We start from the raw sequence: 22671 nt of genomic DNA on the forward strand, positions 1-22671 counted from the left end.
GAGACGTTGCTCCTCTTCTGTGTTTCTGAAAAAGGCCTGTGTCATTGGCCACTCAGCACATGCCGTGGAGGGTGGACGGAGACCCCATGTGGGTTGCTTCTACACGTACTTCTGTCCTTTTCTCCTAGATTTTGTGAGCATCTGCTCCACACACATCACTTCAGTTCCCTGTGTCCTCACAGCTACGCTGGGCATTTCCCCCTCTAAATAAGTGCTGTCCAGGTTGATTCTCGAGTGACTGTAGCCAGCTGTTCCCATCTCATTTCCTCCCTTTTCTTCCTAAGCCATAGCCTTTCACTGGGGGATGAGGTGGAAACAACAGCCCATGTTCCAAGTCCTTCAGTTTTCTATCCAGTGAATGCCTCTGGTTTCCTTGTAAGTCGAGAAGACTGGAAGCAGTACTTTGAATAGCTCTGTCTGACTTCTTGGATCACACTCAATATGACGTTCTCATAGGACGGATTACAAAAGCGTGTGCTAGGCTTCTCCCCCAAATATTTCTGTTTAATATCTTGCACTTCATTTTTCAAGCCTCACATTCGAGCTTGGGACCTGATTCCAGGGTTTGCTTAGGGTTGCATGGGTTGCCCCTGGCCCTCCCCCACCTATGCTCCTGTGGTTTTCATATTTGGAGGACTCGCTAAGGTGTCATAACATATTTATTCTCTGCCAAAATATTAGTCAGCTTCTGGCGGCATTTTTACTGGTTAATTTTTTTTAGTTGAATTGTTTCATGCCTACACAAGATTTGACATTGTACTTGCTGATATGTGGTCACAGTAGGTGTTCAGCAAGTGTTGAACAGAGGACTAGAGCCACACCTGTAGGTTTTAATTAGGGAGAAGTGACCCGGGTCACGAAATCAGTGCTTGTTCCAAATGTCCGTTTACAGTATGACAGCTCGAGCCCAGTCTCTGTGAGGGCAAAGACAGCTTTGTGAACACCAGAGGGCTTGTCACAAAAGCCAGGAAGGGGCTGCTGGCTCTTCAGATGTCAAAGTAAATGTCTGCAGCCTTACTGCTGGGATTTTACTGTTTATTTCCTTTTACTTATTTTAGTTTTTAATTTCATTGCCTCATGTCCAGTGTCTTTAGTGTGTGTGTTTGTGTGTACTGTTTGATGTTTCAGGCAAGTAAGTTAAATCTAGTGTCTGTAACTCCATCTGTTCTGAAGTGGGCCCTTAAATCTGCTCAGGTGACTTTGATTCAATTCATCACATAGTGGAGCTCGTTGGCCCAGTGTGTGCAGCATTTGGGGTGCTGGTGAGCTGGCTGTGATCACAGTCCGGGGCGCTCCTTCTGCCTGCGTCAGCACGTGGTTCTGCGTCCTCGGTTCTGCTCCCTGTACATGTGGCGTGAGTGGATAGTCAGCATGAGAGCTGACAGGTGGTTCCAGCATCCTTTTTTGGTTTCAGAGTCTTATTTTTATGTTTCACTTAATCTTTTTTAGAACCTCCTACCTACTCACAGTTTACATCTTTTAAAAAATCTTTCTTTTCGTGGAAAGCCTGGCATCCTCTAATAAAGAAATTGACAGTGTTGATTTCTTATCTGTGATTTAAAAGCCAAATACTCTTATTATGATTATAGAATAATTTATCTGCCAGATTCAGCATTAGTAAAGCGCCACTAAAAACTATTTTCAGCTATGGGTAAGTAATATTTTCAAAGTCTGTGCTCTTTGATATACAAATAAAATGTACTAAGTGTTTAAATTTTAGAACATGTGAGAAAGTAGAAGGAAAGAGAACATTTTAAATTACCTACAGTCTCATATCTAGAGATAACTATTAATAATCTGTTGTACTTCCTTTTTTTGGTTTTATTATTTTAATTTTAGTTTTCAATTACAGTTGACATTCAGTATTATTCTGTATTGCTTTCCAGTTTACAACATAGTGTTAGACAGTTATGTACTTTACAGGTGGTCCCCGGCATTTCAACTTCCTCTTGGCGCTGTACACAGCTGTGACTGTACTATTGGCTGTGTTCCCTACGCTTTGTGTACTTCCTTTCAGATCCAGTTTTTCAAACTGTTTCCCCACTTTCCATTTTAGTGGAAGACTTACAACCCTGCATTTTCCCAGTTGGAAATTTGGTTCCGGTTCATCTTTGTGGTGCTTACCTTCATTGTCACTGTAAGTAACATTCATGTGACACATACCAGATTCCTAACAAGGGCAGAGGCAGTTTGTGAATTTTGATTATCCAAGTGCAGACCCCACAGGAGATTTCTCTGGCCTTTGAGACACCCATCCAATGGCCAGCCTGACATCACTAAATGTTGTACATGTCTGCTAGGATGCCACAGTGCAAATGGTGACATGGTCTCTCTAGCAAGGGCATCTGTGTGGTTAACAGTAATCCCAGGTGTGACTTGTAGGTAACCTCTCATCCGTGTGCACTGACAAGTGCCACTTACCCATTTGGCAGGAAGTCTGCCTGGTTTGGGTGACTTTCTTTCAGTGCAGATGCAGTTCATTCTTGGAAGATGGTACCGCACCGTCTTTGGGCTTTTTGGGAGTGAGTCCCCCATGAGCGGGTTTGGAAGTGCAGACTGTGGACCGATTTGGGATCTGAGCTCAGTGTCCACAGCACAGTGTGACTTGGGGGGAAAAGCTTACCCTTAATGCACTGGTGATCCCAGAGCAGCCAGTCAGCAGAGATGGGGATTTATAAATTGGAGGAGGAGGAAGGTGCCTCATGTAGTGACTTAACAGCTGTCTGAAGTGTAGCACTGTGCCCGCCTCAGATGCCCACCCCATGCTGACACAGGGTATGACATTCAGGAGCTGTGTCCACCCCTTGCAGTGCTGTCCACTCCAATTGCCACCTGAGGAACACTTGATGCTTTGCAGACTAACCATGTATAGAAGAACACAGCTTGTGGGGAACATGAGAAAAGTGCCAGACTACCGCGACTGGGACCTGGGTGTGGACAGAGGGCAGGACACAGCCACTGGAATATGCAGAGTGGGGATTGTGGTCTCAGGCCATGCCCAGGGCTTCCCTAGTGAACTGACCACGGGAAAGTGGAGAGCCGCCATTAAAAGCTGGTCATTCAGACATACTTGCTGCTTCTGGAAGCATCCCTGGTACCTGGGATTCTGCTGCCACAGTCTGGGGCCCAAGGAACGGGCACCTAGGGCCCTGTGTTCTTGCACAAGAGAAAAAGCCTCAGCCTAACAGATAGACTAGAGGAAGTGGCCCATTAGCCCGGGAAGTCCAGATTGCCTAGAATATTACTGGCTCATAGTAGGTTATAGAAAAAAACAAAAATAAGACAAAAAATAACCCCAGCTCCCTAAAACACAAATTGTATAATGTTTTAAAGTAGTTTAAAGAAACTTCTCCCATAGGCCACCACACCTTCTTCAGGGGATTTTGAAAATAAACACATCCTCTGACCATGGTTGTAGGCCTTGTTCCCTTGGCTTTTCCTCTGAGAGCCCCGGTGCCATCTGTCAGTGTTGCCCTGTGGGGAGTGTGTGGCCTGTGCCCTGGGGAAGTTCTCTATGTGGCTCCATTCCATTCCTTGTCTGCTCCTGCCCCATGAGAACAGCTGTGACCATCTGATCTGGGCCCTTTTGCAGCAGTTCACCATCTCGTCTCAGTTGTCACTAATGGTCTCAGTAGTCAGTTCAACAAGGGGTTAACTCGGAGCTCTCAGCTGGCACCGTGGCCATGGATTTGGGAAGACATGCAAGATGCTCAGCCAGGAGTGAGCCCGCAGTGACTGGGGCCTGATTTGGTTTGCAGTGCCTGTTTGCGCATTCCCTCCGCAAGTTCTCCATGAGGGACTGGGGCATGGAGCACAAGTGGATGTACATCCTTTTGCCTCTGCTGCTGCTATACAATGGTAGGTGCCGCTGTTATTCTGGAGCTTTCCCCTTTAGAATCGAAAGCTGGGAGACATCCTAGAGGGGGCTGGCCCAAGTCTCCAGAAGTGCTGGCAGCAGCCCCCAGCACTAGAAGGATGCTGCACCAGGATTTGGAAGATGCCCGAGCTTTCACAAATGAGTGATTGCTTTGGTGGCTAAAACTCAGATGGGCTGCAGACACAGCCTCCTTGGAACTTGGCTGAAGGTGGCGAGCACCACCATCTGTTCCTCTGCCCAGGCACAGAGCTGTAGCCTCAGGATTCCCAGGCTGTGGGAAGAGCGGGCAGGGGGAGCAGACGGCATTCTGTAACCATCACTGGGGCCATCTGTTCATTGGCTTTTAGGTTTTTTGAAAAACAAGACAGCCTTTTGTGCGCCACCTTCACCAGGTCCTCCTGCCTCTGCATTTCAGATCTGTTCTTCCCGCTCTCCTTTCTGGTGAAAAGCTGGGCCCTGGGCATGCTGGACGACCTCTTCCAGTCCGTGTTCCTGTGCGCCTTGCTGCTTTTCTGGCTGTGTGTGTACCATGGGATACGGGTTCAGGTGAGCCGCCTGCCCGCCACACTGCCGAGGGAGCGGAGACACGCCCGCCCCTGCTAGCCTCCATGGTCATCCTCAAGATGAACTTGTCCTTGAGAACCTGTCTCAGCCTCGTGGGCAGGAGAAGAATGCACGCCGTGTAGAAATGGTCTGCATGTCTGCAATCCAGTGTGGTCTGTGAGGGTTAGTGGTTTGCTAGAATTACTAACTTCTCTATTTCTTACTCTTCTTGCTTTTTAGGGAGAAAGGAAGTGTTCAACTTTCTATTTGCCTAAATTCTGCATTGTTGGACTCTTGTGGTTGGCTTCTGTTACACTGGGAATATGGCAGACGTGAGTAATTTTATTGCGTGTGAAACACCCTGGAAAGCATTTGGCATTGTGGACGGATCCGAAATTCTAACATGTGCCATAAACTTATCCAGAAACGAGTGTGTCATCCAGAGTCTCCAGACTGCGTAGTGTGACTTGCACTGAGGGTCCATTTTTGCTAGAGTGGCATGTAGAAATACACACAATTCTTCTAGCCTAGGATGGGAAATGACAAAGGCCGTGTCATTTGAGAGTCCTTCTTCAGAGGCGCAGGCGTCACTTGAGAGCGTGGCATTCCAGTCGTGCCGGGCTCACCACTGGCCACCAGGAGTCTTAGCTGTTCCTTCGGCTGCATCTATGAACTTCCCATCCTGCACCAGCTCCCAAGGCTTATCTTTTTTAGTATTTCTGTGCTTCTGTAAAATGGCACCACTGCAGAAGCCTGGTGGGTTTCTGCAGACACTAGTTCCATGTTAGAGGCATGATTTTGGCACCTGGCACATCAAACTTCATGGCTCACACCTTCTCCACTCCCCTCTTCCTGCCTGCCTGTCATCCCAGCTGTCTGCTTTCACTTCACAGTGATGTCAGGGAACTTGACATTTACATTCACTGCTCTTTGTGTGTACCCATCTGTTTCCTAGTGCCCGTATGTGTCACTGAAATGTGCCTGGAAAACAGCTCCTAAAATTGCGGGAGTAATTGGATAGGGATTTTCAAAACAAAAACTACTTCAACTTCCCATGGTGATGACAGTGGACAGTCACGCTAGTAGCATCGTAGGGATTGTCAGTATGAAATTTAGGATTCCTCCTAAATTGTGAATTCCTCCTAAATTTAGGATTACTTTAAAAAAACCCTTTATTGTTGGTTAGCAAGTAGTTTATGTTGATTAGTTTATACTTTCACTTAGATTTTTTAAACTTAAAAGTAAACTGGTTATTAATCTATGGTTTTTTTATAACATATTTTTAGAGTTAATGAACTACATGATCCAATGTACCAGTATCGAGTTGACACAGGAAATTTTCAGGTAAGGATTATTAATGACATCTGAGGATTTTTTTTAAATGCCATTTTAAATGACTGAATTTTGTAACTTAAATTGTACTGTTGACATGAACTTGCTAACTGGCTATTGGAGGAGTTAAGAAGCTCACATGTATGAAAAGTGACCCTCCAAAAGCTGTGCTTGTTACTCCAGTCCCTGGCTTGTGGTTGAAGTGCCAGGGCCAGGAGGTATGTCAGACTTTAGGAACATAGAACAATTAAGAAAATGTTTGTTCATTCAGTTCTCTGAAGTAGCGGGAGGTTTTCAGACAGTGAGCAGGGTGGACAGGGCCTGCAGCTGCAGGACCCGGTGCTCTGGGAGGTGCTGTGCTGGTGCTCCCTGAAATCCGCGTCCTCTTTGAACAAGGAGCCCAAGTGTTTCATTTTACTCAGTCGGCCCCCGAGTGACTTCTTCTCAACTCCTTGCGCTTGGTGCCCTCTAAGAGTCTCCGAGTCAGGCAGCCCTGGCTGCACGAAGCTGAACCCTTGCCCTGGGTGACAGCCAGCATTTCTCTGTGTGGCTTCACAGAGCTTCCTGTAAAGCGATGAAGCCTGGGGTTCTTTGTGGGAATGGCCGCTGAGAAAGAGGGCAGCTTAGTGGATGACGACAGGTGGGAAAGATGGTGAACTTGTGTTGAGACTGTGTCATAGGAAGCAGCATGAGAGCCTGATTCTTTACCGAAACCTGGTGGGGGTGCCAGTGGCCTTTCCAGTCGATTGATGATCAGTCGCAGAATGTATGCCGTATGAACATCACACCATGACCTTTGCCCTCAAAGAATAGCTGACCCTGTGAGGGAGAAAAGACAGAAGTAGAGACCAGGATGGCTGAGGGCTCAGTGCCCAGCCAGAGAGGCCTATGGACAGCCAGCCGACTGACCGCCCACAGGAGGAGGTGGCATCCTTGTGTTTTGTCCTTTATCTTGTCTTTTAATTAGCCTTAGAACGCTTTAATAAATCTCCTGGGGGAGGGCGGCACCTTGAGATGGAGAGGAGGGGAGGCCTTCTGGGCCAGGGAAGAGCCACTGTTCAAGAGTCCTGTGGGGTGGCCATGCCCAGCAGGGAGACCAAGTCAGGCAAACTCAGGGGGACTGTACTCCAGGAGGAAATCAGGGCACCCTGGGAAATCTAGGCCACGGTGTGTGAGGGATGGGGCCTCAGAGGAGGCTTCTGCGGCTGGGGACCGGGACACTGAAGGAAGGGAAAGGACTACTGTGACACATTCTCAGGGCAGGTCCTGCAGACCCTGGTGACAGATCACATATGAGGCTGTTGGTTGAGGGTAACCCCCAGATTTAGATCAAATAACACAGATTCGTGCTAATCCACTGTTACTGGAGCTTTTATTTGGTACGGTCCCCTCAGTTCTTATGTGAGGAAACTGAGGGTGTCTGAGGTTCTTGCCCTGCGCCCCGCACTAGGAGCAGGAAGCCACGCCCCAGGAGTCCCCAGATGCCCTAGGTAGAAACTGTCCTGGTGGCAACCTCCCCCCTGCCAGTCCTCTCTTTCTCTTTCACCTGTACAATGGGGTAATAATGGAATATTCCCCAAGGTGTTGTTGTGACGATTTACTCGCACAAGGAATAAGGACTCAGGAAGGCACTGTCACCCTGGCCACCTGTCACATCTCTGTCAGGTGGTGGGGAAGCCAGCCACTATGGGGCCCTGGAATCCTTGCGGCCCCCTTGGAAGAACAGAGTAGCCTCATTACTACAGGAAATACTGGAAATCAGAGACTTCTAGGGAGCTGAGCAAAGCTCAAGAGACCTGAGACTGATCTAGTGAAATCCCTTTATTTTACAGATGAGAGAAAGAAGCCCAGACTAGTCACAGGTTCTAACGAGGCAGAAGCAGCTGCCAGGCTTCCTGCTTGGCAGTTCTTTGACCTGGAGGGGAAGTTGGCTGGGAAGAAAGGGAGGGATGCCAGGCAGGGTGGGGGGGAAGCTTGGAACTTCAGCCAGAGAGGTTGTGCCACCCGCCCTGCCCCTTGGAGCCCAGGCTTCATCACAGCCTCCCCACTGCAGCTTCCAACCTCAGAACAAAGTGTTCTTGTTTTTCCTGCAACAAAATTACAGAATTGTGGAATTAGACCTAATGTCTCCTGGACAATTTACTTCAGTCCCCTCATTTTACAAATAAGAAACCTGAGGTCCAGAAAGTTGAGAGTCCTGAGGAATTCTCAGGATCTGGGCCTGGAGTCTGTCTTTGGTATGCCCCTCACCCTTCAAAGGCAGGCCTCATGGGGGGGGGGGCATGTAGGAGCCACTGCTGTTTACTGAGCACCTACTGTATTCCAGGCCCTGTGTGTGCTAGGGGCTTTTGGAGTGTAAGGGAAGGAGTTTGGGTTCTTCCTCAGCTGATTAGCAAGGGTTGGGGGTCCTGGTGGGATGGCCACCTGTGCTCACAGAGGGCGAGGGGCCAGGCCCGGGCAAGGACAATCAGAGTGACAGGAGTGCATTCCTGTTCTATTTTGAGGAGCGACCTTCAGGACTGTAGGTCCCTTTTAAAAACACTTGCCTTACCCGGCCGGGTGTGGCTCAGCGGTTGAGCATTGACCTAGGATCCAGGCGATTGGGGTTCAATTCCCGGTCAGGGCACATGCCGGGGTTGCGGGCTCGATCAGTGACTCTCTCATCATTGATGTTTCTGTTTCTCCCTCTCCTTTCCTCTCTCTGAAATCAATAAAGATATTTTAAAAATAATAATAATAATAAAAAAATTTAAAAAATAAAAATAACACTTGCCTTTCCTCCTGCTGTGTGGTCTGGAAGGTGAAGCCGCACCGAGACTCCGTTCTTATTTAAGGTCCTTGTTTCATTCCAGGGAATGAAGGTTTTCTTCATGGTGGTGGCTGCTGTGTATATTTTATACCTTTTGTTCCTGATAGTGCGGGCCTGTTCCGAGCTGCAACACATGCCTTATGTAGGTAAGTGCCACTTCACAAATGCCCAGTGCGAGCTGGGTCAGGGAGGAGTGGCTGGAGGCCTCCAGGCAAGTGGCCTGACCTGGACGGGAATACCCAGGGACTGTCTCATTCCCACAGGCTGGGGATCAGCACCTTCGGTCCCTGGGGAGCTACAACAGGCCTGAATGGATAACTCTGGGCCCTGTGGACAGAGCTTCGGGCCTGTGCTGAGGGAAGTCTGTGGGCTGGAAGCGAGCTAGACCCTGGGGACCAGAGTGGCTTTTAGAGCTGCCTGGATCCTTCCAGCATTGTACCTTGTGGCAGTTTTCTTTGTCCTTGAGTCAGGAAAAGTCACCCAATCTCATAGGATCCTTTCCCCTAATCTCTCACAACAAATCATAATGGCTGTGGCCTTGCTGGGGACCTTACCCTCTGGGACCCTGGGGAGGTAAGAAAGCATTTCTCCTGGGCTTCAGGTACAGGCAGGTTTCAGACCCAGAGGGAAGAAGGGGTTTTGTTTAGGGGGTTTTGTTTTCATCTGAGATGAAAATGGAATGAACTTCCAGGGTGGTTTAATGGGAGTATTTCTTTCTTTTCCAGATCTCAGGTTAAAATTTTTGACTGCATTGACTTTTGTAGTGCTTGTCATTAGGTAAGAAAACCATTTCTTAAAAGAAGCAAAACTACATTTTTGTTTTACTCTCATGGATGTCTTTTCTCCCCTTTTACGGAGTTAATTTTAGGGTCCTAGGCAGATGTGGTCAGTAGGTCAGAGATCACGTGGCTGGTTGGAAGTCCTAGGGGAGTGAAGAGCATTGGCTGGTGGAGTGACCAGCGCTGGTGGAGTGACTGACCTGCTCTGACCTGTTACAGAGCGGAGTAGACTGTCAAAGATTAGAATACTGTGCAATGTACTTGGCACCTGGGAGCCTTCTGATGCTCAAGGACAGGACTGTAAGAGTTGTTTTTGTTTCAGTTTAGGACAGCAGACATCACTGACCTGCATGCACGCACCCCTAGGGTGGGGCCTGAGAGCCACAGCCTGGAGGGCTTCAGTGGAGGTGTCGGACTGCCCACAGGAGCTGAGGGCTCTGGGAAGTTCTCTTTGAGTGAGGTCCAGATAATTGTTGGTTATTTATGGTTTGTATTTCTCCTAAAATCAAATCCAGAGGGGAAAAAACTAGTTCTCTGCATTTCTGTCTTGGTTGTTTGGATGGCAGGTAAGAGACTGTCGGTCCTTTCCTGGATAGAGTCACACGGGGACTCTGAGAGGCGGGTTTCCTGTGTTGAGTGGGAGGATCCTGTGGGCATCCAGGTCTGGGCACTGTCCTCCAGGAGGGGTATCCTGCTCCTGAGGTGGGAGAACTCAGCATGGACATGGGAATGACCTTGAATTCTGTTCAGCTTCTAACTTCATCTGAAAGTAGTAGAGCGTGCGTTACACTTAGCCAGTCTCTGCAGCGTGGTGCACACTGTGTCGCTGAACTTCTCACACATTCTCAGACCCCCATTACACACACACTCCTCACAGCCCTCACATACCTGCATCCCTGAGCTACCCAGTCCATAGGCTAGGAGCTCCTGTCTGCTTGTAATGACTTCTGTGTAGTCTGTCTTAGAAGTTGTTATGCTTTGGGGTTTTTTTCATACATTTCAAGGGGATTCATTTATGTATCTAACAAATGTTTATTGAGTGCTCACCCTAGTAAATGGGCAGAGAGTTTCCTCCCAATCATGGCACTTATATTCCAATGGAAGAAACAGTGATAACAAGTAAATAAGTAGCGTAAGTACCAAAATTAAAGTACAACAGAGCGAGGTGACAATGGCGGGGGGGGGGGGCGGGGGAAGGCTGCTCAAAACAGGTGGGTAGGGGACTTCTCTCTGAGGTGACAGTGGCCCTGGGGCCTGAAGGAGGAGCCCTGAAAATACATGGGGCTGGCTCCCTGGGTGAATAGAAAAAACAGCAGCATCACAGAAGGTGAGGGCATGAGGTCAGGTGGGCCCCGTGGGCCACCTCGAGGAGAGGTGGAGGCCAGGTAGCAGTTATTCTCAGTGATGGGCCACAGGTGAGGGAGCGGATTCACACTTTGGTTAACAATCGTCAGCCGCATGTGGAGAGTGGAGCAGGGGGAAGGGAGGTGAAGCAGGTCACCAGGCGGAGGGCTAGGGTGGTTCAGGGCACAGCCTGGTGGTGGAGCTCACCTTTCCAGAAGCTCTGTCACCACGTGTTGGCAGCAGGTGTCTGTCTGGCGGGCACTTGAGTCACTGTGCCAGGGACATGTGATTATGGAGAAGCAGACATTCCTCAGGGGGGCTGGTATCTGAAGGAGGTGGTCTTAAAAACATGAACCAAGGGCGTGAGGGGAAGAGGGGCATGCACTGAGGGTGACCCTCAAGGCCCCCCATTCGAGACTGTGACATGGCCAATGTCAGGGTTAGCTGATTGTGTCCCAGCAGCTGGCCCCTGGATCTGAGACCAAAAGCCCTTGGCACAGGTTGGGTGTGCGCCTGTGTGGACAGGTCTCTAGGTAGGAATAATAGTAACTGGGCTGTAACTGCTAACAAGGTGACTGACAGCTTATAGCTTCCTGCGCTTTACATATTTTCCTCCTTTTCCAGCATCGTCATCCTTTATTTACGGTTCGGAGCACAAGTATTACAAGACAATTTTGTAGCTGAACTGTCAACTCACTACCAGAATTATATCCTTTCCTCGGGCTTCAGGAGTGTGTTCTAGATGAGTGATGAGCATGTGAGGTCACTGGGCATCAAGAGGAGGCAGTTACCTCCTCGTGGTCTGTATTGCTGGGGGAACCACACACCTGTTTGCAGAGAGGTGTGCTCACCCGGCCCCCTGTAGTCCCCGGGTCGGTACCAGGTGGACTCCAGCCCTAGGACCCAGTGTCCACAGCCACTGGGCCCAGCGGTCTCCAGCGGCAGTGTCCACAGGGTTGTGGCAATGAGGGTAGTTTAAGCCTGTCACCAGGGAGGGCTCATAAAACTTCAGGACCTCCCTGCATTCCTGTGTGGGCGCCCTAGGCCGGGTGCATAGCAGGTTAAGTGCGTTTTCCACCCTCCCTGGCAGTGAGGGCCTCCAGGGGCTGCTGGGGTTAGCCCTGTGCATCTTGGGTTCTTTCTCTGGGTCTTCTTGCATCCTTAAAATTAATTCATGATTTTTTTAAATATCTGTGACTGAATTTCACACTTTTCTCAGACTCTCAAAGGGTTTGTCATCTAGAAAAGGGATAAGAAGGACTCGTGTGAGGGTGTTTCCAGGTCTCCATTTCATGGCTTTTTTTTTTTTTTTTTAAAGCCTCACCCAAGGATATTTTTTCCATTGCTTTTCAGAGAGAACGGCGGGGGGGGGGGGGGGACTGATGTGAGAGAGGTACGTCACCTGGTTGCCCCCACACATACCCCTCCTGGGGCTGGGATCAAGCCTGCAACTGAGGTACGTGCTCTTGTCCAGAATTGCACCTGGGAGCCTTTGGCCTTCGAGCCGATGCTCTAACCACTGAGCAACACCAGGCAGGGGTCCATTTCGTTCTTGATTCACACACATGGATGTGGCCTTCCTGCCCTTTGCTGGGTCACGTCAGGCCCTGCCGCCTCCAAGGTTCCCATGGGTAGCAGAGAGCATGGTTAACCTGTTACTTGGGGTAATTTTGAAAGGTGGTTGTTACCTCTGGCTGTGGGCTTATCCTGTGGTGTCCAAGGTCTGGCTGGGTTAGGGGCCCCGAGGGACTTGGTGTCAGCAGTAGAAAGGGTGCTGGTGGTTAGAAGCAGCAGGCAGACCCAGACTCCAGATGCCAACTGCCGTCCTAACGGGGAGTGTCCGGGACTGCTTGCTTCCCTTGACGATGCCACCAGCTGAATTCTTATCTTTCTATGGCTTGCTGAACTTTTACCTCTACACGCTGGCCTTCGTGTATTCTCCATCGAAGACCGCCCTGTATGGTAAGCCGCCTGGGGTCAGACATCTGGAAGTCAGGACCCACCTTCCGGGTTTCCTATTAGTGCTGGGCCATGATTCCAGGTGCCTGAGAGAGAGACGAGGTCACTTTAAGTGGTGAGCCCTGGGTTTCAGTGAGAACACAGCAGGTGTGTCATTACAGCACGAGGTGAGGAAAGTGTGTGTGAGGTCTCAGCACAAGCATTGTGTCCATCAGCCACAGGAACTAGTCTGTTGGGGAGCCATGGCCACTCCGAGGAAAGTCCCAGTGTGCAGTCCTCAACAGAAAGCAAAACCCAGAGCAGCAAAGCAGTCCTGTCGCACAGGGAAGGAACAGGAAGAGAACTTTCTGGAACCTAGGCAGGGGTCTAGTGTGTCAGGATCACCCCGACTTATATCCTGTGATTTCTCAAAGCACCTTCATGAAAAGTTTGAGCTTCACAGCAACTCTGATAAAGGTGCAGCTTCTCCTGTTTAGGGCTGAAGAAGCGAGACAAAGTGGCCTGCTGTGGGTCCAGGGGCAGAGGGGGCAGGCGGACCCAGGTCTCTCTGGCTGCTTTCCTGTTCCTTTGCGCACTTAAGGGAAGGACTGGGAGGGAGGTAGCTCCTCCATTTGTGGGCTCCCAGGTACCAAGCAGAGATGCTGCCCTGGTGGGCAGGTGAGAAACAGGCTTAGGATACAGAAGGGTTTGTTCCGGTCCCAGATAATAGTGGTGGAAGCTGGGGTTTGAATCCAGCTCTTTCCCACTCCTCTCCAGGCTAATACCATCGAAACGCTCTTGTCGGTTTTCAGAGTCCCAGCTGAAAGACAACCCTGCCTTCTCCATGCTCAATGACTCCGATGATGACGTCATCTATGGGTAAGTCCTGTCTCCTGAAGGCTGTCGTAGGGGAGCATTCAGCCTGGCTTTGTGTGTGTGCTGAGCAGGTGGTCAATCAGTCTGAAATGATTTTCTAGGTATTACAGCATTTCCTTTAGCTGGCAGTGTCATGTGATTTTGTGGCTGTTTTCCATGTCATTCAGGCTGAGATAGAATGGTGTTTCTTTTACTGAACACCCCCAGCCAGTGGACTGCAGGAAGGCAGTGCTTTCTGGATGGTGGGCCCTGGTGGGGGTGAGGAGTGGGCACCTTCAGTCGGCGATAGAAATGGAGAGTGAAATGGAGAGTGAAGCCGCAAGATGAGTTCTTGTCAGTGTGGGGGAGAATAGGAGGAGCCGTGAAAGGTGGACTAGTGTCAAAGGTCTCTTTTATAACAGGAGTGACTATGAAGAAATGCCCCTGCAGAACGGCCAGGCCATTCGGGCCCAGTACAAGGAGGAGTCTGAGAGCGACTGAGCTCCGGGTGCGCCAGCGGGATATCGGAGCCCGTCCTGCAGTGGCCGCCCTGCCCTCTTCGTACCTGCCCTCCCCATGCCTGCCTGTGTTCAGACTTGTCTTATAAACAGAGATTTCTGGGTCCTTATCTGTTTACATAGTTTTGAAAGGAGAACCAAAACTGAGGACAAATTTTAACATTGGGCCACATTTATTGTTAGACTGGCTGCATTTATTTGGGAAGAGAGGCACTGACACACAGCCAAATTCTTTTTCAAAGATTTCGGATGAGATAGCTTATCTTCAGTGGTAGGGAGGAACTTACTCCTGTTCTTAGTAGAGAGAATTATGTACTTATTTAAAAAATAATTACTAATGCCGAGCTCAGTGGGAAGCCCTTACGGAGAAGGTCCACTGCCAGGTAACATTCCTTTCCTCCTCTGCCCCACCGTACCGGTTTTTTGACCCTTTAATTCCCAGGGATGCCTGATTTCAAGGCTGCCTCTTGAGGCAGTCCCTCCCATTGAGCAGCCTGTGCTCTGGGTGACCAAGCATTTTAGGTGACCGGCAGCTCCTATTGATGGAAATGCGGAATTAATGGCTTGTGAGGGAAATGTGGGTGGGCAGGTTCTAGTCCTTCACCCACAAAGCAGAACTGTGCCATAGAATTCTGAGGAGGGTTTGATAAGGTTTCTGAGGAAAGAGTGAGATAACTGACAAGTTGTGGCTCCAGTGGGAAAGGTCTGGCTGTCATACGGTTTTCCAAGGGTGCATGTACACGTGTGTGCATGTGTGTGTTTGTGATGCATATGAATGGATGTCCCTGTGGTTGGGTGGGGAAGAGGGTATCATTAAATTCCAATAAGCAGTAGTTTCTGTAGCTCTGCTACTGATGACACTCAGTAGAGCTTTATTTTTTTTTTTAAATAAGCTAACAAATGATTGATATGTTACAGATTCTTTACTCCCGAAAAGTTTTTCAGTTTCTTATTTGGAAACTAGATGAAAGAAAGTAAAGCATTTTGGATGGTTTATGGAAGAGCATCTTTGGGTAGAAGGTAACTTGTTAGGAATGTCTCACTTGGTGATCAGGTAAGCAGGTCAGTCGCTCTGTGAGAAAGAGGTGTCTGGAGCTGCCAAGTGTGGCACTGCAGAAGGCCCGGGGCCTGCCACGGCTGCTGTCAGACTCAGCTCTCTAGTAGAGACACCTTTGCCTCTGCTCTGACGTGCTCTATAATGTCTCTCTTGAACTGTTAACATGGCTGTGGCAGACATCCTGATGGTGCTGTCTTGGAAAATGCAGAGGTTAGGATGTGATTGTTCCACACTGCAAACAGTTTCTGCGTTTCCTTCTGTGCGTTAACTCTCATCACCATCCACAGCTGAACAGCCCCACTCCATGTGTGGGGGCCTGCTAAATGGGCAGATTGTAAGACATGTCACATGTGTGGGACTGCATAGGGACTGCTTATCATGACTTCATACCTTCTTTTTAATTTAAGCATCAGTGATAACATACCTTTAATATGGATTCCATTTATATGTTTTTAAAATCCTGTAAATATGAATGTTTGAGTAAAAACAACTGTATTACTGCAAGGGTAATTCAAGTTTACATGGTTTTTTATATTTGCAATGGTGTGATCGCATTTTTTGATCCTGTGTGCTCAGACGTGTTGAAAAAAGTTTTATTACCAAACTTTACAAGCTTTATTAAGACTATAATTTTATGTAAATTGATGAAAACTTGTGCTGATTGTCTTCTAGTATGTGATATAGTTTACATTTTAATCATTATCAAATAATCATCCAAAATTTGGAATGCTGTTATTAGTAAGTGTAAATGTTGGAGACATTCAGTCGTACAACTTAGAACTGTTAAAAACTTGTCTTTGTCCTATAGTGTAATTATAAACTGATGACTGGTATATTCATATATTGATTTGTCATGGCCAAGTCAAGGAAATGAACGACATGGGCATATTTATTTACTTTGTGTAACTAAGTTGGAAACAAAAAAATTACTAAAAGTATTTAAGGGGGAAATGGTCACTAAATCATGCATTTTCAATTTCTCTTCCTGGTGTATCATATATATCAACATATTACATACTCCATGTAAAATTTGCTTAAAGTATGTTAGCATGTACTATATGTGCCCTAGGTGTTAGGTTAAAACACAAGTCTGCCAGAAACTTTAGACAGTAGCAAGAAATTTTTTTTTTCTTGGAGAGCATCAAAGTTTTGCGAACATAAATTATAAATTCAAAGGGCTAACTTTAGTTCTTCCATGGTAATGGCTTGAATAACATCATCTTTGGGATAGTTTTTATACTGGTCTAGTCAAGGGCAACCTGGCAGATGACCATAGGCATTTTGGTTTCCTTGAGGAGAGCTTCACTATCCGTGGGGGTAACAGTTCTGCTTAATTTATTATTAAATCATTACTGCAGTGACATGGTGCGGTTCTCTCTCTCCAGCCCCATTTGAAAAGCTAGAGAAGGGGATATATAAACTATATTCAAGATCGTTCCTGTACAGAATTAGATTGCAGTACGTTCAGATACATTATGTACACCCAGCCTGCTAAATGGGCAGATTATAAGACACATGTCACCAGCCTCAAGTATTTTGTGAAGCATTTACTAAAGGTGTAGTTCTGTCACATCGGCCACGTGGTTACTTCCTGGAATCCTTTTCATAGGGAAGCGCAGACTCCGGTAGAAGGGATGATTAAAGGATGTCTTGTGAAGACGACTTAAAACACTAAAGTATGTATTTTGAGGGTTTTAGAAACTAGTTGCCTTAGAGGGGCCAAAGGGACATTGCTTTAGTCTGTGACATCCTGTTGTCATTTACCTTGACTGCACGTTTTAGGTACACTGGTAACTATTGCACCGTACTATGAGGCAGGACTTTCTGCTACTGAGAACTGCCTTTACAGGAGACTGTAAATCGCTGTAAAGTAAAACAAACTGAAGTTTAAGCTCAAAGGGATAGAGCTGTGTCCGTGAGCATAGTAAACCCAATCACAGTGAGCACTGTAATAATTAAAAGTGAATAAATGTTTGTTTATGGCAAACTTCGGGAGTGGCTTCATTCTGATACTTTTCCAGTAAATGTTAATAACTTTTAGTATGTGATTCTTTTTTACGTATATTGATTTGTTTGCTCTTTGCATGTAGTTAATTTGACCATTTAGACATGAGTGCTTTTGCGAGGCGAGCAGGGATTTTTTCATTTTGGCAGGTGGACATGGAAGTCCCTTCATTACCATGATATCGTGGGCCGCAGGTGAGCGTGAAGATGAGGTCGTAAGACCAGGGTTTGAGACCCACCTCCTCACTTACTTGGATGTGACTTTAAGGCAATCAGATAACCTCCACACAGTTTCTGTAAATAATGGTGGTGTAGACACAAAACGAGAGATTGTGAAGGCATTTGCAAGCCCTAAAGTACTAAAAATTTCTGTGTGTGTGATTGCTAATGAAAAGTAGAACACAGCGTACAAGTTGTAGTGTTGCAGATTTGGGCCAAGTGTGTGCATCAGAGCGCTCCAGCTACCGGAACAGAAGTCAGCCGGCCTGCTTCCCCCCTGGGCCCTGAGAGGGAAACTTTAGGATGAAGGGTGTGCTGCCCAGGGGTAGAAGAAATCTCACCAGAACACAGTGAAGCTGTCAGGGTGCTGGTCCCATGGCTGACGTTAGCAAATTCTTGTGGTGGAAAGGAACAAAGCCAAGATGCAGCTTTCATGGTTTTTTTCCTGTTGTTTTTTTTTGGGGTTTTTTTTTTTTTTTTTACAGTTTTATAGATGCTGTAGCACTAACTAAATATGAATTCATTTGTGATACTATTTAGACTAAAGAAAAACACAAACTTTAAATTGGAATAATTTATTCTAACAAAAGTATAAAGTATGGAAAATTAGTGTGTTTGAAATTTCAGAGAGTAGAGAAAGGTTCACACCAGCAGATCTGAGTGTTTAGCACCTTTGAAGAGAGATGTTCAGAGTGAAGACAGTGGCAGCCCAGGCTTCCGACTGTCCGAGTGAACAGTTCCTCTGGCCGAGGGGGCGCTGATCACAGCACAGTGCAGTCATTTGGTTTTTCTCTACATTTTGAGAGTGCCACAGAAAACAGAATGGGAAAGGTGTTCACTGAATTCACAGCTGGTGGTTAGAAGATGGAAAAGAAGTGTGGAGATAGGAGGAGGGAGCCTGGGCGGACGAGGTCAGATGGATAGTCCGAAGGCGCTGACGATGCAGTACATGGTCTTGTTCTCCCAGCGCACGGTGCAGCTCCCTGTGGGCAGATGGCGCTGGGTCAGGAACATGGGCCACCTCATACTGATTCTCACAGTGAGGCCAAAACACTCAGGTATTTACTTCTTTGTGGTACGTACATAAAGAGGGTAGACAAGCCTTTTCTAGAAAAATGTTTTAGAAGGTGACTAATAAACATGCTTTCAAAGACAGGAAACACCCAAGCACACAGTTCATAGAACACTAATTTGGATAACCTAGACCTCAGCGCAGTCCAAGAAGACACTGCGCAACCTGAGGACAATGCCCACAACACGCTGGGACCCAGTGAGTGAGAACCGTACCGTCAGTAGAGCTGTCCCAAAAGCAAGAACTCGCCGTGTGCAGCCCTGCTCCATTCTTCTGCATAATTACACAGGTCACTTCAATGGAAACAACTTTTATTAGAGGAACGCAACACAAATTTCTTTATGCCCACTTTTCCCATATGTATGCTGGTCACGCGGTTGATGCTCACAATAAATATAAGGGAAAATTGCCTGGTCCTATGATACTGACAAACCACCCCCATCCCTTTCCTCACTACACACTAGGTCTAAAAGCATCTGATCTGAAATCCTGTGGCATGCCCTGCCCTTGTTCCAGCAGCCAAACAGGCAGCTGATGCCAGTTATAACCTAAAACAAAACAATGTGCACAAGTGACACTTCTGGGAACTTTGAGGTGGGGCACCACACTGACACAATCACTGTCTTCTGGCACCAGACCCGCTTCTGCTCAGTACTTTAAGAATCAGCACCAATACATGTGAGAAGCAAAAATCTATTACCAATGTATTTAAATGGTTTTCCCAGCTTGGTGAGTTGGCTTAAAGTTTGTTCTACGACATTTGTGGTCCACTGATTGACTTTGCTGTGCTGATAGGCGTTGCCACCGATGGCACTTTCTATAGCCTAGAAGACAAAGCACAGAGGAATTGCTGTCCGCAGAGGGCATGAACACCTTCCAGTTAGTACTGAAGTACATAGTCCTAAGACTGCTGAAATACAATTTGCATACAATAGCAGCTCACTTGTATCCATGAGGACTCCTTTGCAAGTATACCTTTTGTTTAACAGTATCATATTTAAATAAGTTTATATTTGTTTTTAAGAATTCATAATTACATAGGGTCTATCAACATTTTGAAACATTTTGACTTAAAGTTCACTGTTGCTATTAGTACCTGGAGAATAGCGCATGCTGTCCCCTGCCTGGGACTACTACTACTCACTCCAGGGTCCAGCTCTGAACAACCTCGTGGCACCACCTACTGTGGCAGTGACCACACGGAGAATCCAAGGTTACCTTTTCCAGTGTGGTTGACAAATGTCTGCCTTTCCTGCCCCACTACAGTAAACTCCTTGAAGATCAGTCCCCTGCATGCCCCCTTGACTTATGTTTCTTAAAATAAATGAACAAATATCTGTTTTATTTTTGTCTCCTAGTCTCATTATCTAAGGGAAACACCATGGTCAATAATGATAAAGTGGGTAGTTTAGGGATGTAAGAAAAACAAGTGCCAATTGAATCATCAGATCTTGCGTAACTCGAAGTTGTTCAACTTTTCATATCCACTCTTTCACTGAACATTGAAAACATTTACTTGTTTACCATGAGTCTTTTATGCTAAAAGGTTATAGAATCAAGCCTTTGTAACATTCAATAACAATGCTAATATGTAAAATTTCCTGATTTAAAATATATAGTTTACATAATATGGGAGTAGTTCTTATCTAGCTGTTCTCTGAAGAAAAAACTGTTCTTTGGAATGCCAAAACAGGCTCGGTTGAAATAATTTCAAGACAGTATTTAAAACACATAATTTTCACTCGTATAAGCCATGACTCAAATATCTTAAAAGTAGGCATTTCTCCTCTTACCTCTTTCACAATGTTGCTCACTTCATCAACAACAAAAGCAGTCTGTAAGGGAAAAAATGAGCTACGTTTGATGGATTTAAAAGAGGCATATCCAGTGGAGCACTGATTAATGCAAATTTAGGCCATGAACATACTTTAGAAATGAAGACCTTAGAAATAATCTAACTAGACTGTTTTACTGAGGAAAACATTACAAAGGTGGTGGCTCTGTGAGGGTACAGAGCGGGGAGTGGCAGGAGACTGCAATCCACGTGTGTGGAACTTAAAGGTTTCTTGCTTTGTTTTGTAGTCATGCCATGATCCAAAAGACTGACTTTAAGTTAGAATTTAACCTCTCCATCCATGTCAATGGCCTCTAGGACCGCTGACAGATGCCAGTTTTAATGAGTTGCTAGCTGTCTGGATAAACTGATGTAAACTGACAGGACGCTTCGGGACCGCGCGCCAGCGCCTGCGGCGCGGGCAGGACGGGCGCGGCTGCGGGGGCGAGCCAGGGCCGGGAGCTCGCAAGTGCCTTTCCCTCCGGTGGCCGTTCCCCTCCGCGTTCCCACGGCGTAGGGCCTCCCCGGCGCCCCGCCGGGTAACAGTCCCAGGCGGAAGCTCCTCCCCTGCAGCGGCTCCCGCAGCGCGTCCCTCACGTTCCTCGCCCAGTTGCCACCTGCGGTCGCACGCGGGTGGCGCTGCCCCGGAGACCTGCTGTCAGATCCACCCAAACAAACTCTAGGCTCAGCCCCCTCGAAACATTCCTGCTCACACTAAATTTCAAAAAGGGTAAAATATCGAACTATACCCAACTTGCCTGCAGTCGTTTTATTTCCGACAGGCTGCCTACTGCACGGGGCTCAATTAGCAAAAGGAAAGCGGGCAGCAGGCCCCACGACAGCAGCGCCCCGCGGCCGGAAGGAAACCATCTTAACCGCGCGGCAGGAGCAGCGCCCCGGCGCCTCCGTGAGGCCGAGAGGTGCCCCCCGCGCGGGCCGCCTCAGGCTCACACTGAAGTAACTCGGGAGGCCGCCGGGGCGCGAGCGCGGCGCCGAGGCACCGGGCGCGATCGGCAGACAAAGGCGCGCGCTCCGACCGTGCACCGTGCATTCTGCAGCCTGAGCATCAACTCCGTGTCCAAGGGACTCGGGAGGTGTGACTGAGCGCGCGTGTCACGCGTGCACGCCGCTCGGGAGTAGCGTTAAGAGGCTGCACCGCCCAGCAGGCGCGCTCGCGGCGGGTCCCCCGCCCTGGACGGGAGCGCGTCCCGGGGCAGGGTCTGCGCCGGTGACTCAAAGGAGCGAGCGGCACGACTCCCGGCGCCCCGGGGGAGCGGGCGCAGGCGGGGCGGGGTGTGGAGCGCACCGGGAGCGCCGCGCGGGGAGCCCTGGTCGCCCCGGTCGCCCCGCCCCCGCAGGTTGACGACACCCGGGCGGGCCGGGCCGGGGTCACCGCGGGGCGCCGCCAGCCTGCGCGGGGGGACGGCCGCTGCCCTCGTCCATACGCGGCCCAGCGGCCCACACACGCCCTCGGCTGCCGCCGCCCACCCGGCCTGGGGCCCTGCCGGCGGCGCCCCGTCGCCGAGCCGGCGGTTACCTCTTCCGCAGCCTGGTAGTCTTCCATCTTCCCTCCGGCGCGTCGCCTCCGCCGCCCTGAGTGCAGCGCCCCGCGCCGGCGCACTTAGGCCCTGCCCCGGCCCCGCCCCCACCAGGCCCCGCCCACGTGGCCCTGGGGCTCCGCCCTCCGCCAGGCCCCGCCCGTGCGCGCTGGGCCCCGCCCTCCTCCAGGCCCCGCCCACGCGGCGCTGGGGCCCGGCCCTTCCCCTGTGCCTCAGCCGGGCGGACGCGCCGGGCGGGACTCGGGGCCGTCTCCTCCCCTCGCCTCCCCGGCGCTGGTTTCCGCGGGAACCCTCTTGAGCAGCCTGACACCTGACTAGACCGCAGCAACTGACAGCAAACGCGTGTAAGCAGACACAAAACAAAGCGAGTGCGCGGAGGCCGTGCGGAGGGGCCGCCCGCCCGCCCCCAGCGCGTTCCGCGCCGCGCGGGTGCCTTGGACGGTCAGGGGCCCGGGCCGCGGGTCACTGGTTGTGACGTGACTTCCACCCTTGATGGGCCGCTGAGACACTGGTTACAGCCCCTCTGGAGGTGCAGAGTTGGGAAACCTTAGCTCGATAGAAACCTTCCTTTGGGGAGGCAAGTTTTCCATATAAGTTAATTTTTAAAATATTTTTGGGCGGGAAATTTGTAAAGCGCTGCACACGCCCTGGCTGCCTTCGCCAGAATGACGCTGGACAGGCGCACGCTGCACAGGCGCACAATGGACAGGCGCACGCTGCACAGGCGCACAATGCACAGGCGCACGCTGCACAGGCGCACGCTGCACAGGCGCACAATGCACAGGCGCACAATGCACAGGCGCACGCTGGACTTGCCTACAGGGGTCTTCGCGCAGGTGAGTCATTGCACCGGCCTCTGGGGCGGTGCTCCCCCAGAAAGGCTGGGGTCGGTACCTGTCCGCATGGACTCAGGCCAAGGTCTTTCCCTTTG

At 49.2% G+C, this 22671-nt stretch overlaps 2 protein-coding genes across 4 annotated transcripts in view; one reads left to right on the forward strand and one right to left on the reverse strand.

The window, feature by feature from the left end:
* TMEM181 (transmembrane protein 181) overlaps positions 1 to 17039 on the forward strand; it is a 37845-nt gene extending 20806 nt beyond the window's left edge. Inside the window, exons 7-17 of one of the 2 annotated variants that reach the window (XM_087817717.1) lie at positions 2057 to 2137; positions 3759 to 3858; positions 4293 to 4423; positions 4661 to 4752; positions 5707 to 5764; positions 8605 to 8707; positions 9287 to 9338; positions 11309 to 11391; positions 12557 to 12646; positions 13435 to 13501; positions 13900 to 17039. In XM_087817717.1, the coding sequence (XP_087673843.1) occupies positions 2057 to 2137; positions 3759 to 3858; positions 4293 to 4423; positions 4661 to 4752; positions 5707 to 5764; positions 8605 to 8707; positions 9287 to 9338; positions 11309 to 11391; positions 12557 to 12646; positions 13435 to 13501; positions 13900 to 13978 (936 nt within the window). In that variant the 3' untranslated portion in view covers positions 13979 to 17039. The remainder of the gene's footprint in view (positions 1 to 2056; positions 2138 to 3758; positions 3859 to 4292; positions 4424 to 4660; positions 4753 to 5706; positions 5765 to 8604; positions 8708 to 9286; positions 9339 to 11308; positions 11392 to 12556; positions 12647 to 13434; positions 13502 to 13899) is intronic. The other variant, XM_087817718.1, reaches the window with a different exon arrangement.
* A 795-nt stretch (positions 17040 to 17834) lies between these two features.
* On the reverse strand, positions 17835 to 21757 carry DYNLT1 (dynein light chain Tctex-type 1). Of its 2 annotated transcripts, XM_087817719.1 has the most exons (5): positions 21719 to 21757; positions 20141 to 20182; positions 19048 to 19171; positions 18563 to 18640; positions 17835 to 18258 (listed from the first exon to the last, which is right to left on the reverse strand). In XM_087817719.1, the coding sequence occupies exons 1-5, from the start codon at positions 21743 to 21745 to the stop codon at positions 18188 to 18190; spliced, it is 342 nt and encodes a 113-aa protein (XP_087673845.1). In that variant the 5' UTR covers positions 21746 to 21757; the 3' UTR covers positions 17835 to 18187. The 2 variants fall into 2 exon arrangements, with proteins under 2 accessions (XP_087673845.1, XP_087673846.1); XM_087817720.1 differs by lacking the exon at positions 17835 to 18258 and having other exon boundaries at positions 18565 to 18620.
* Between the last annotated feature and the right edge of the window lie 914 nt (positions 21758 to 22671).

This window comes from Miniopterus natalensis, chromosome 5 (assembly GCF_054644295.1).
Source record: "Miniopterus natalensis isolate mMinNat1 chromosome 5, mMinNat1.hap1, whole genome shotgun sequence".
NCBI lineage: Eukaryota > Metazoa > Chordata > Mammalia > Chiroptera > Miniopteridae > Miniopterus > Miniopterus natalensis.